The following is a 13,558-nucleotide window of genomic DNA, read 5'->3' as shown; positions in this document are numbered from 1 at the left end:
CTTCCGTCTGTGAACTTCAGAACAATAATCTATTAGCGTTCACTATATATATATGTATATAAATCATTAATATTTCTATCATAATATCACGGATACTATTACTCTGTTCTCTGAGAAATCCGATACCATAGAAGAAGAGAAAACCATAGCATAAAAAGAATGTAACGAACAGACGGGAAGGGCTTCTCAATTAATGTCCCACAAGCAATCTCATGGTATGCGCCTCGTTGCAAATGCAGTTATACATAGAAGAGCATCGTGAACAAGTATAATCTTCAAATTGAATTTTCCTGCAAACGAAACAGCAAACGTTAAATCATTTCTAGATAGTTATTTGCGTCGAATGAAATCTAACGAAGATTAAAAATAGACCACAGACAGGATACGTCAGGGATCTCGCAAACAACATTAATTGTCGAGGACATATCAGTCTGAAGGCTAGGTATGGGTTTACCACCAGACTATCGAGTTTCTTGCTGGACCAGTCGAATGATTTTTAACTGGCATCAGATTTTTTTCCTATCAATTTCTAGACTTATAAGCGATCTTATTACAGCCGACAACTCGTACAGTCCTGATTCGTACGTGATATCGCGAGGATGGAGCGATGGACAGGAAAGGTAGCCGTTGTTACAGGTGCCAGTGCAGGTATTGGAGCTGCAATTGCAAAACAATTGGTTCAAAACGGTAAGTGATAATAATTAAGGAAAAGAAAAAAAATTAAACGCATTAAATAGCCAACGCCTGAACGTTATTGAATGATAATTAAGGTATGGTGGTGGCGGGTCTCGCGCGAAGGGTGGAGAAAATCAAAGAATTGGCACAGGCTCTGGAAGAATGCACGGGCAAACTTTATCCCGTCGAATGCGACGTTTCCAAGGAGGAAAGTATAGTCGCAGCATTCGCATGGGTACAAGAGAATCTTGGACCAGTAAACGTATTGGTCAACAATGCTGGAATGACCAAAGAATCTTCGCTGATAGGTAATTCAATTGAATGTTAGTTGAAAGACTATATACTACATCTAATTTCCACTGCGAAATATGTAGATGGCAATCTAGAGGATTGGCGTACCGTTTTCGACGTGAACGTTTTTGGACTATGTCTCTGTACCAAGGAAGCAGTTCGCATGATGCTAGAAGCAGGAGGAGAAGGTGTGATCATCAATGTAAACAGTCTTGCAGCTGAACGAGTGCCTTTTATTCCTGGATTCTCTGTTTATCCAGCCTCGAAGAGAGCTATCACCGCTCTGGCTCAGACTTTGCGACACGAACTCACTGGAACCCAAATAAGAGTCACGGTATAAGTTCAATTAATAAACCATTATAAATCATTAGATTTGTTCTAATTCTAATACTGCATTTCTTTTGAATCTGAATTACTTTTTGGGGGAAAAAATACAGGGTATCAGTCCGGGATTAGTTGCCACAGAGCTGATGAAGTCTTACAGTACATACTCTGAAGAGGCACTCGCATCTTTCCCTACATTAGACCCAGAAGACGTTGCTGCAGCTGCAGTTTATATTTTAACCAATGGCCCACACGTTGTTGTAAGTATTACCCGTATTATCAAGTAATAAGTATCCTTTTAACAATTGTTATATATTCTTAATGAATAATGTATTCATATGTACGAATACTTTCAGGTTCAGGATATCGTTTTGCGACCTTTGGGCGAATCTTGGTAGCGATGTTACATAAAATTCGCCATTAAAATTACTACTTCATAATACAGAGTATGAAAAGCATTAAAAACTTACAGGATAAATAATCCTAAACTGACCGAGAACATGTCTAACATTTCTAATTAAAGTTGAACAGAGGGTATTATTTACCCTTTAAGTTGTGAATCATTTTATCCTTTCATACTCTGTATAATAATTAATTTCCTTGACAATTACTTTTTGAGACTTATTTACTTTTCTCAGCTCTAAATTCTTTGCATATACACCTAATGAATGCATATAATAAATTAATAAGCATCAAAATTGAAGTTTGCCAAGACATAGTAGCGTTTCATCATTGTTTTCGCGATTAATCCCCAATGCGACGCATTTAAATTTCTTTTCAATCTGTTTGTCACCATCAGCCAAGAAAAACAGCTGACAATATGTGATGTAACCTGTATTTTCATCGTTCGTTATTTAAATGTCCCTCTGTTGACAACGTGCCTCGCAATGGAGATAATTGATTTGGCCAATAAAAGGCAAGCCTTCATGCCACCCGAATGTCGTTACTTGACTCCCCATAAAGAAGTCATGAGAGTGAGATACATTTATATGGTTTTCTCTAATCAAACGCCCAGAGATTCGAATATAGTATAAAATACATATATAGGTGTATGTATGTTAAGCAATTCACGAAAACAAACTATTAAAAACAGCTTCGCGAATTGTGGACATACTACAAGCCGCTTAGCAAGAACAAGGAGATTCAACAAGCGAGAAACTTGTACCAAGAAGCAACTAAGCTTATGCAAGAGGAAGAAGAAGAGCTTAATAATGTTTTTCGTTTAATTACCAAGGGGCTAATTTTAAATCCGAAGTTTCACCTACTTTATGCCTTGAAAGGCGATCTATACATGCGTCAAGGTACACTATAGATTCTCCATTAGAATTAGAATTCGATTATTGTTATTAAAGATAAAATATTGCAAAATAAATAGGGCTTTCATTGCGATTCAAATATCAGAATTTTTCGAGTATTTTAACTTTATATTGTTTTGCATCCAAAAACCGTTTGCACTCGGTGCACGGAAGAATAGTTGAAACGCTCGCAGTCCATTCTTCGTCCGCTTGCTATCCTCTTGCAGTTAATTTTTCGTCCGCTTAGCATCCGCTTTATCATCCACTCGCCGTCTGCCTCTTGTCCGCTTCTCACTCCACATATATATTACTCTAATTAAAATATAATTGAAATATATTATTACTAATTAAAAATACTGTGAGTAGAATTAGTAAAACTTAAACTAGCTTGCGTTCTTTATTACCGTGTATCAAATGACCTAACAATAAACCTTAATTGTTAATGTGCCGAATCAATAAAACATTTCTATTCTAAGAATCCTCTTTTCTTTCTATCTTGAACACATATTATCCATTTTAAGATATAAAAGAACATGAATATTGTTACGTTTAAGGACAATGGATAAAAGCCATCAGGAATTACGAGACCGCAAAAAAAATGACAAAATTCGATTCCAGACTCACTGATGCAGAAATGAAAAACATGTATACCAAAGAATTAGTAACAGCTTACAGAAAAAGAGGCGATTGGTACTTTGAAAATGGCATGTTGTTAGAAACATTGAGCGACTACGAACAGATTTTTCAGTTGAAAGTAGACGACACAGTGCTGAACGATATGCAAGTAGGAAATCGTAGTTTTCCTTATTTCTTATAGTTAAAAATATTGTAATTTGTACATCGATAGGACAAATTATTGAAACTTCTACGTAAACTAGACAAGTATGAGATGTTTCAACGTTACTGGGATGAATTTCTAACGGATTTTGATCCCATAAGAACAGCCGCTCTACTTTCGTTGCATGCTGAATATAAGATTTATCTGAAACAAATGGCGATTGCTAGGCACATGTTGCTCAAAGCTCTTGATCTTGACGAAAATAACGTTGAAGCTCAAGAATTGCTGAAAGTTTGTATCTTTTTTACGACAAAAAAATTTAACTTTTACTTTCGAAGAAAAATCTGTTTTACCGTAGCTTTCGATCGGTAACCTTATCGTATATTCTTTACAATAGCGTATGCATACATCACCTATAAAGAAAGACAACATTTATGTTACATGATAAATTCTAATACATTTATAGATCGTGTATAATACCGGTCATACACTGATAACTTACACTGTCATATGGTGCATGCACGGTTGTTACGACAAAGCTTTGGTGACAACTGAAAAAGCGCTTGACTGTAATCCATACAATCCAGGATTCATTTTGCTAAAAACTATTGCCTTACGATTATCCGGTCGACTGGACGAAGCGATTACGTGGTTAGAAAATGTTAGCAAAAATTTTTACAAATTGCTCGAACCTCGGGATACCCAAAATTCAATCGTGGGAAAACTTTCGATCAAAGAAGTTAAGAATGAATTAATCAAACAATGGTACTTGATACGGTAAGAATTCAATTGTTATAATGCATATTATTATTATTATATTTACCTTATAAATTCTAATAAACGACGATACTGTAAAAGATGACCGTAAATCTTCAAACATTTTCGTCGAGCAACGCGTGCATCTTTTAACGTACGAATCGAACGCGTCGAGTTATCGATCGAAATCAATATCGATATCGCGCAGCGTTCGCGCGGGAAAACTTAAATCAAATAATTTGTCAACAGATACGACAAGGCGATGAAATGTATATTAAACGACAAACTTGAGCATGCAGCGCGTATCATCTACGAAAGCCAACTAACTAAATATTACATGGAACCGTACATAACTCTAGGTGACATTTATCTTAAACGTGATAATGTTGATTTAGCGTTGAAATCGTACCTCAAATGTCATGAAATGATACGTGAACTGCATCTGTCTCCTTCTCGAAAAACTATCGATCTTACCGCAAGGATAATCGATATTTTGAACAATCGAGCGCAAGAGGCGGTAAACGAGGGACGTTTGAAAGATGCGATCAATATAACCGACAAAGTACTTCAGATACTCGATGGAAATCAAACAGAATTACATCAGTTGGGTGCGCAACGTGGTAATGCGCTTCTTTGTAAAGCTCGTAGCCTTTTCCAAATTGCTATAAAGAAAAAAGAAGAAAATAAAGAATGCTGTGAAATAGCAGCGGATAGTTTGAGATTTGTTCGGGAACCGAATCACGCGGGTCTATATCGAACTTTGTACGGCGAGACAGGTATCGAAGATGTAATCGATCGATTCGCGCCAAAAAGAAAGCTACCTAAATCATTAAAAATTCTCATGCAATTTTCTTAATTTTTTTTTTATTATGATGCACCGCATAAAGGTTTTATTTAAAGATTATTGAAAAAAGAAAAAAAATATCAAGATTTAAGATTAAGATATTCGAACTTCTAATGCATCAATAATAAAACTTGTTTTACTGGTAATAAATCAATTAACTTACCGGATGCAATGATTTATTTTTAAAACATCTGACGCAATATTTACACAATGTTGCTCGTCAAGAAGATACCTGTATCTGTTTTTATCTGTATTCTTACTTGAAGTAAACATACATCATGTATGTCGAAAAAAATGCATTAAGTATAATTGAAATATTCGCGTGCTCTTGATAAAAGAGTTGCACTCGTTATAGATTCCGAATACACACAATCCTGTGTCTTTTAATTTTAATATCCATATCAAGAATACTATAAAAATATATATGTACTAAATTCTCATGAACAATTTGTATATAATAAAATTAAAAAAAAAAAGAGATTTTTTAAGATACCTTCCAAGTATTTACAATGTTTCGCTTTATTCCCTCAATCCTAATTACTTGTCATTTTAAGCGCATCTAGTTTAAAAATAAAACTGCAGACAAGTTTATCTCAAGATGTCCTCGTTCCACGTCAAAATACATTCTATCTGTAGCTAATGATTTCTCCAACTGTATGTTAATAATAATATCAACTCTATACATGTACAATTAATTCCTGTAAATAATATAGTATCATTTGGAATGTAAATACACAAAATAGCATAACAGCTGCAAGCAAATTAAAGCTGTTAAAGTATCTCAAGTCGGAAGATTAACGCGACCTCGGTAATCTTGGGCCACAATTTCATTCTGGTATAAAAGGGGCTGTGGATGCTCCGAAATGCAAACATTTTGTGGTTTCACGTCCACGATACTCTTGTCCAATAGCAATCGAAAAAAGAAAAGAAATCTAACGCTTCATCATGGAACGTTGGTCCAACAAAGTTGCTTTAATCACTGGTGCCGGGTCTGGTATTGGAAGGTGCTTGACTGAATGCTTGGTTGGCAAAGGAATGACGGTTGTTGGCATTGGTCGTCGTATTGAAAAAATAAAGGTATACTTTTAACTAGAATTAACATTCTAATTCATTTTTCCATTTGCAACTGAATTCCTAAGCTATGCTATTTCTTTCTGAAACCATAATACCTAGATTTTATTACTTAGAAACATTGCTGTGTATATAATAAAATAAAGAAAAAAGAAAAAATCACTTCTTCTTTATTCTTTCACCAGGCACTTGCAGAAGAACTGAAGTCGAAACCAGGAAAACTGTTTCCTCTGCAATGCGACCTTTCTAATCAAAATGATATTATGCGTGTGTTGGAATGGATTGAGAAGAACCTAGGAACTGTTAACATCCTTATCAATAACGCTGCCACTAACACCGATGCCACAATGCACACCGGTGAAATGGATGATTGGAAGAAGGTCTTCGACGTAAACTTCCTCGGACTGACTTGCATGACCAAGGAAGTCCTGAAATTGATGAAGAAAAAAGGCAAGTATCCTTGGGTTCGATCATTCTTCTACAATTCAAAGAAACAGAAATTGTAATTTGTACGTTTGTCATATTCTTCAGGAATCGACAACGGTGTTATTATAAACATTAACGACGTGTGTGGACTGAAGGTACCAACCACTCGTGATCGTCCAGTATCTCCAGCTTACATTGCCAGCAAAACTGCTTTGACTGCGTTGACGGAATCCCTCCGTTCAGAATTGGCACAGCTTAAATCCAACATCAAAGTGATTGTAAGTAGTTACGATATTTACCTTTGTCACTACTACACAAAGGAGAAAGAAATCTCTGATTTCTCATGATAAATACGTGTCTTCATATTACAGTCCATTTGTCCTGGTTTGGTGGAGACTGAGATGACCGCACAATGGTTGAGAGAGAATCCGCGTCTGGCTTTGAAACCCAAAGACGTGTCCGACTGTGTGCTGTTCGCATTGCAGACTCCAGACAACGTTCTCATCAAAGAACTTACAGTTACGCCAATTCGTGAGACAATGTAAAAAGTAACAGTAGTTAGATATCGTACATTTTTTGCTGTTTGCTTTAACAGAAAACATTACAATTGACGCATTGTAAATATATAAAATAAAAATATACTTTGCAATATATCAATCAATGACTGTTACCAGAAATTATTGTTACTTTCATGAGATTTGATAATAACGAGAAGTGTACAATTGTTCAGGAAAAACGACAAACAACAGACTTTATTCGTAGAACAAGCGTAACGCATTACATGAGAAAACAGAAATGCTTACAAAATTAGCACCATTAAATTTCTAACGTTTTAAAACTTAAATAAGTTACTTTGGAATAACGTGTAATCGTTTAAACGTTTCTTATACAAAAAGACCTAATGTAACAGAATTTCTGTAACAAAAAATCGTCAAATTAACAAAATTTTTATTAAAAGTTATATAAACTTTGGAGAACAATAACTTGTGATCTTACAAAAAACACTTGTTTCCTGAATCAGTTACGTGTCCAAGAGCGGCAGAAGCGTATCCTTCTCTTGATTACCTAAACAGGACTAATAATAGAAAATTAATGGAAAATTATATTTTTTTCTTCTATTTTATGTTACTCGCCTAACGAAAATGAACAGGCGTCTAGTAGTAGACATTGTTTCTTCAGCTTTATTATCGCAGATACCAGAAACAGAATATTCAAATTAAACAAATATTATTCCCTCTTTTACTTAAAAAAAAGGAATAAATAAAGCAACAGAATTCCATAATAAATATATACTCACATAATCTCCTCTTGCATTCTTAAAAGAAACTAACATCATTATATATTAGTGATACTACACTTACAACAGTGATACTTGTAATCAATGAACATTGATTGAGAAAAGGATCAGGGGAGTTCTGTACAATTCCTCTTCGTCATGGAAGAGTAAAATACCAAGATTGGTAAAATCGTTTAATTAAAGAAGACTATTGTGGAAGGATTAGTGCTATTACCAGGAGATGGACATTCATTCTGTGGAAAAGACTGTGACAGATTTTTCATTAAACTGAACGATTATAATGTAAGCACACTAAAACATCTTTCAAACCATAAAGTTACACATGTATCTGTTATACTTAAGTTAGTCTTTTAAAAAATTTTAAAAAGTGGTTGTTTGCTTTGAAGTTTTTCTTTTTTATAGAAGACTATTGTTTAGAAGAATGCATGCAGAAAATGTGTTTACCGAAGGGACGTCAGATATTAAACTTGATATGAAATACCTTATAGGGAGCATGTGATTGCATCCGTTTTCAATCCATGATATCCGACAAAATGATATCCCGACAATATCCTGTATTGATCCTGCTAAGTGCAAGTCCAAATCTCCGTTATCCGACCTAGGCGATATAATCCGTGAAACCTATTGAAGCACAAACGACGAAACGCTCTGCTCTTTTTTAACACCTCAATTGATAATCCAAATCCATTATTCCGTATTGAACACGGCGTACAGTACATTGTCCGGTCAAAAGATCCAAGTCATCCGCTTAACATAATCCGTCGAATATATATATATAGATATATATATATATATATTTTTCCAGCCAATTTTATCCGTATCCAAACATCCATCATGAACACTAATTTATCCTGTCAGCATCCTAATCCCAATCATGTTTTTTCCATTTATTTTTTATTTTATTTTCATCCCGGGAGATCCTCTACAACTAGGGAGCCAGTCCTTGTTAAGATGGAAGGAATCGTTTCATTGTTTTTTTTTATTTTCGACCCCGCTCCTCCTCTTGCACGCGAAGACCCGTAGTTATGTTTACCGCACACGTATATGAAAACATACACACGCTCACGACAGATAATATGTAATAAGATTGAAATGATTTAGAGAAGAATAATTAAATAGAACGAAGTTATGAGACGCACTATTTACAACGCGACAGTTTTCTCTGAATGACCACTGTTCGTTGCGTTTGATCCTGAGAAACTCTAATATATCCAATCGCATCGCCTATACTAATTGCACGAATCAACGAGAAACGAGGATGATCTCTCAACGAGCATTCATTTCGTTGAACCACTAGGTGGTTTTCGTTCCTTTCTCGTGATTGGGGCCGATAGATGAGACGTCTGATACTTTCCGTAAACGAACTGAGTTGTTATCTCAGTAACGATAAAAAAAAAAAATAATTTTAACTTATAAACTGTTTTGACGTATACGAAAAATCAGAAGCAAATACTTTCATAAAGTAAAACGTACAAAGTTGACATTCCATTACTAGTTCTTTCGTTCAGTGTACAGAACGTAAAAGAGAAAAAAAAAAGAAATACAAAAGTCACTGTGCGTGTTAAGGTTTCAATCGCGTGAATTGCAACAAATCCAAAACACTGAAATGATTAAGAAATCAGCGTAATCACGTGACATGTCGAAGCTGTTCATTCTGTGGCTTTTTTTTTCTTTAGTTCATCAAAAGCACTGCTTTATCACGATTAGATATTAATTTTGTTTTTTTTTTAAACAGAAAAATATGAATTGTTTTGAATCCTTGTAATGGATTTGCCAACGTTTTCTGATGAAAATCCAGAGCTAATTGAGAATCCTTGAATGAAACGGATCCGTTTCTTTCATCCAATTCCTTTCCTGAATTCCTGATCCTGAATTTCCTCTTGAAAGTATCCTTACTGTCTCATTATTTTTCATTCTCATTTACGTCTTAATCCTTTTATAATATATGCTCCATACATTAAATCCATCCAAAACGCATTCCATCTCATCCCACCGTCAAGTGAATGTGTATTATATCCATCCAAGAAGTAAGATCGTGTCGATTTCAGTTTTTCATTCATTGTGTTACAATCCAATCCAATATACAAAAGAAGAAAAAATACATTAGTCCCTTACACAATATATGCATTAATATTATTATATATATATATATAAAATTTATCACTGCAAATGTAATCCTTGTGACTTACATTATTCAAATATATGATTACATGTTAAAAATTGAGCAAATACTATATAAAAAAAGAAACATTTTGTATCTGCTTTGTTTAAATTTAGAACCTTCCTTTATATCACTGAGTATGTATGAACAAAATAGAAATCACAGGATTAATTTGCAATAATAATATTCTCAAGAATACATGAAATCATTGTTTTCCTTCAACAATTTTTAATGTATAACAGAGAATTGAAGAAAATGTGTTTCTGAATAAATTCTACAAATTCTAAGAAATTTGTGTGCACATTTTCTAAAGGAAAACATTCAATGAGAAATGTGTGGCAAAATATATAATTTCTTTTTAACTTATTTAAATGATAAAAACACATTTCTCAAAATAATTTTTGTATAGCTATATATAAAATTTACTTCAATATGCACATTCTACAGATATTCAAATAACTGTAACATACCTGTTACTACATTGCTAATAATAATAATTTTAGTATGAGTTAAACATTCTTTGTCTGTTTAGATGTAATGTATAACACACAATTTTTCATCAAATCAAACAGGTGGCCCAATAATCATCGTTAAAGAACACTCAAATATATAAGCTGTACTTTAAACTATTCAAGTGAACAATGTTGATACATAAATAAATAAATACTATGCCAGTATTTCTTTCTTTTTTTTTTTTTTTAAATAAATTGGTTATATGAATATTAATCTCTTAGTAAAAATAAACGTTTCACCTACATTTAACAAATACTATGCCACATATGTACCATCAATTGATGGCTATCGATGTATTACATTGTCCAGGTATTAAGTGTTATATTTTTTAACATATATAGTACTTTGTATTGTCATCACTATGTAGCCAAAATAAAAGTACTTAAATTTGTGTGGAAACTTAAACGACGATGAGCCGTGGAAACAACCTTGAGGTATTGGTATGAACGAGAGAATTATTTGTCAGAATTAATAACTATTTGTAAAAGAAAAAAATAATTTTAATATGCCATAATGTTTATGGTATTTTATGTACTTGATTATATGTATGAGTAAAATATATCTTCTGACCAAACATCTAACACCGCATATATTTGTTATACAAAATACCTATGGGCTTTATATTCATTATGGCATTGCCGTTTTCTTTTTATGTGTATATATATGCGGAATAATTTTGAGCTGTTAACGATAAACAAAATGTTAGCTTCATGAATTTATATTGCAAGCATTTAGTATTAAAAGCCTTAAAGAATTTTGTATGTTAAATATGCTTTAAAATGTGCCGTTCTCGTCACTTCAAATGTGAATACACAAATCTAAAAAGACAATAAAAAATAGTGTTTACATCAGACTAAGCATTGCTGTATAGTTACTAATTGTAGTAGTTCAATGAGAATGCTCACATTACAATCTCTTAAATGAGAACATTCTCACTTCGCATTAACAATATTAACAAACTATACAACAAAATGCTGTTTACCAATGCAAACATTGATCAAATCACAATTTATTAATTAATCACAATTCATTAATTCATTAACCAAGTCATTTTAGATTCTCATTTGTAATACTTCAAAATTGTTACACACTTTAAATATGTATTTATAGTGTCAAAACAAATTGCAAAATATAAAGGAATGTAGTATTTAAACATAAAAATAATTCTAATCAATATATCTTTAACGATAATATGCAATTAATATGAGCACGATTCTTCTTGATTAATATAAGAAAAAAGATTAAAATTTTATGCCAATGTTTACTGTTAAAGAATCAATCTATTGTTTCACGAAATATAATTCGAATGTAATTAACTTTAAAAATATATTTATATTGTACATTCTGATTAACCGATAGTGGACATCATTTGAAGATACTTAAATAGAAAATGAGAAAATATTTGAAAACTACTTCGTAAAATGAACCGTGCTCTAACTATACATTAGATACAATACAATTGTTAAATTCAAGCAACATGGAAAGTAATAATTTTATAATTTGTACAAAATTGGTTTGGATTGGAAGGTGTCTTTAAGTGAAATTCAAATCAGTAATAATGAAACATGGTAAAGCAAATATTGATAAGCCTTTACTTATATTACCATGTGAAACATATACGTACACACTAGTCGTATGAACGAGATCTGGAACGAGATCTTGATCGCGAGTAATTACGTCGCAATGGTGAATAGGTAGGCGAACCACGACGTCGTGGACTATAGCTTCGTGAATGACTTCGACCTCTCTCTCTATCTTCGCTGCGTCCTCTATCGCCACTGCTGTGATCTTCTTTCACTCGAATATAGGCTACTTCTCCCTGCAAAGAACAATGGACATTATACCATATGAAAATAAAAAACATATAATACCCAGTATATTTTACCTCGTGAGACCTAAATCTTGAATCATCTAATTTCTTCACAGCATACTTCATATCTTCGTATCGTAAGAATTCAACAACTCCAGTGCCATCTTTATAAACATCAGCAAAGCAAACATCACCAGCTTCGCGCATATGATCCTTTAAATCTTGCCAACTACCAGAAGGAGGTAAACCAGTAACAAGAACTCTATACTGAGATCTTCTTGCAGGTGGTCCACGTCCTCTAGAGTTACTCATTTCACCACGGCCACCTCTTCCACTGTCACCTGCTCCGCGCCCACCACGAAAATTATTACTGGGACCACCACCTCTTGGAAACTCAACTCGTAGTCTATAACCATCATAATCATATCCGTCTCTTGCATGTACAGCATCTTCTGCATCTCTAAAAAAGATTTACTTATATTGTATTACTCAATAATAATTTTCATATAGATGAAAATATTAACATCAATTTTTATGTAACTTGAGGTTTTAATTTAAATCTGCAAGTTACAACAATATGACTTACAAAAGTGTTCATTCATGTTATAAAAAGAAATACAATAAAAAAAAATGAATGCAATAGTCAATGGTACAAAGTACATCTGAAAAAAAAGAAAAATTTGTTATATTAAGTATAATTTAATAAATATACCTTGGATCGTCAAATTCGACAAAAGCGAATGGTGGTCCTCTCCGATTTTTTAAATCAACAAAGATAACTTTACCAAATTTATAGAAAAGATCTTGGATATCTTTTGTTCTTATATCAGGTGGTAAATTACCCACATAAATTCTACATTCGTTTCTACCACCGTGAGACATATTCACAGTTCTTGTTTTAATTTACTGTATATAGGACACAACAAAAATATGTACCTTCAATTTCAATCGTCCAAAAATTTTACACTCACTTTATTGATGAAACAAACAAGATGGTGGTACCGGCCGAAGGGTAGCATAATCATGAAACGCGTAGAATATCAAGATTAAACAAATGTCGATGGCCCTATCTACCAATTATACATCATATTCTTACATTATTCTTTTTTTCATATTTAATATTTAACGTTTAAATAAGTAGAACTAAATAAATTAGATTCTTAAAAAATGTAATACGAAATATAAAAATAATTTTAAAAGCTCAAGGTATATTTTCACGTGAGTATGTAATATGTATATAAATACATACCCAGTATTTTTACAGCTATTAATTTATGTAACAATTTTCTATTTATTTCTATTAAAATAGTTAATATA

At 33.0% G+C, this 13,558-nt stretch overlaps 4 protein-coding genes and 1 long non-coding RNA gene across 6 annotated transcripts; 3 read left to right on the top strand and 2 right to left on the bottom strand.

Annotated features, from left to right (window-relative positions):
- The first annotated feature begins 548 nt into the window (after positions 1 to 548).
- Positions 549 to 3,063, top strand: LOC114877441 (farnesol dehydrogenase-like). Its single transcript, XM_029190038.2, has 5 exons — positions 549 to 687; positions 771 to 983; positions 1,050 to 1,300; positions 1,404 to 1,550; positions 1,647 to 3,063. Exons 1-5 carry the CDS (start codon positions 600 to 602, stop codon positions 1,686 to 1,688), a joined length of 741 nt encoding a protein of 246 aa, XP_029045871.2. The 5' UTR covers positions 549 to 599; the 3' UTR covers positions 1,689 to 3,063.
- Positions 3,064 to 3,162: 99 nt separating this feature from the next.
- On the top strand, positions 3,163 to 5,131 carry LOC114877397. The gene is made up of 2 exons (XM_046287197.1): positions 3,163 to 4,140; positions 4,369 to 5,131. Exons 1-2 carry the CDS (start codon positions 3,881 to 3,883, stop codon positions 4,973 to 4,975), a joined length of 867 nt encoding a protein of 288 aa, XP_046143153.1. The 5' UTR covers positions 3,163 to 3,880; the 3' UTR covers positions 4,976 to 5,131.
- Positions 4,701 to 5,543, bottom strand: LOC123988156. Its single transcript, XR_006829691.1, has 3 exons — positions 5,457 to 5,543; positions 5,127 to 5,373; positions 4,701 to 4,781 (listed from the first exon to the last, which is right to left on the bottom strand). It is a non-coding gene; the product is annotated as an uncharacterized LOC123988156 (long non-coding RNA).
- Positions 5,544 to 5,908: 365 nt separating this feature from the next.
- LOC114877440 (farnesol dehydrogenase-like) lies at positions 5,909 to 7,091 on the top strand. Its single transcript, XM_029190037.2, has 4 exons — positions 5,909 to 6,040; positions 6,220 to 6,484; positions 6,566 to 6,738; positions 6,832 to 7,091. Exons 1-4 carry the CDS (start codon positions 5,909 to 5,911, stop codon positions 7,003 to 7,005), a joined length of 744 nt encoding a protein of 247 aa, XP_029045870.1. The 3' UTR covers positions 7,006 to 7,091.
- A 91-nt stretch (positions 7,092 to 7,182) lies between these two features.
- On the bottom strand, positions 7,183 to 13,268 carry LOC114877439 (serine/arginine-rich splicing factor 1B). 2 transcript variants are annotated; one of them, XM_029190036.2, is made up of 4 exons: positions 12,954 to 13,268; positions 12,317 to 12,701; positions 12,056 to 12,250; positions 7,183 to 9,690 (listed from the first exon to the last, which is right to left on the bottom strand). In XM_029190036.2, exons 1-3 carry the CDS (start codon positions 13,121 to 13,123, stop codon positions 12,059 to 12,061), a joined length of 747 nt encoding a protein of 248 aa, XP_029045869.1. In that variant the 5' UTR covers positions 13,124 to 13,268; the 3' UTR covers positions 7,183 to 9,690; positions 12,056 to 12,058. The 2 variants fall into 2 exon arrangements, with proteins under 2 accessions (XP_029045869.1, XP_046143154.1); XM_046287198.1 differs by lacking the exon at positions 7,183 to 9,690 and having other exon boundaries at positions 9,796 to 12,250.
- Between the last annotated feature and the right edge of the window lie 290 nt (positions 13,269 to 13,558).

Source organism: Osmia bicornis, chromosome 9, assembly GCF_907164935.1.
Source record: "Osmia bicornis bicornis chromosome 9, iOsmBic2.1, whole genome shotgun sequence".
In the NCBI taxonomy this organism is placed as follows: domain Eukaryota; kingdom Metazoa; phylum Arthropoda; class Insecta; order Hymenoptera; family Megachilidae; genus Osmia; species Osmia bicornis.
The sequence above is the reverse complement of the archived record's forward strand: the minus strand, read 5'-3'. Positions and strand labels throughout refer to the sequence as shown.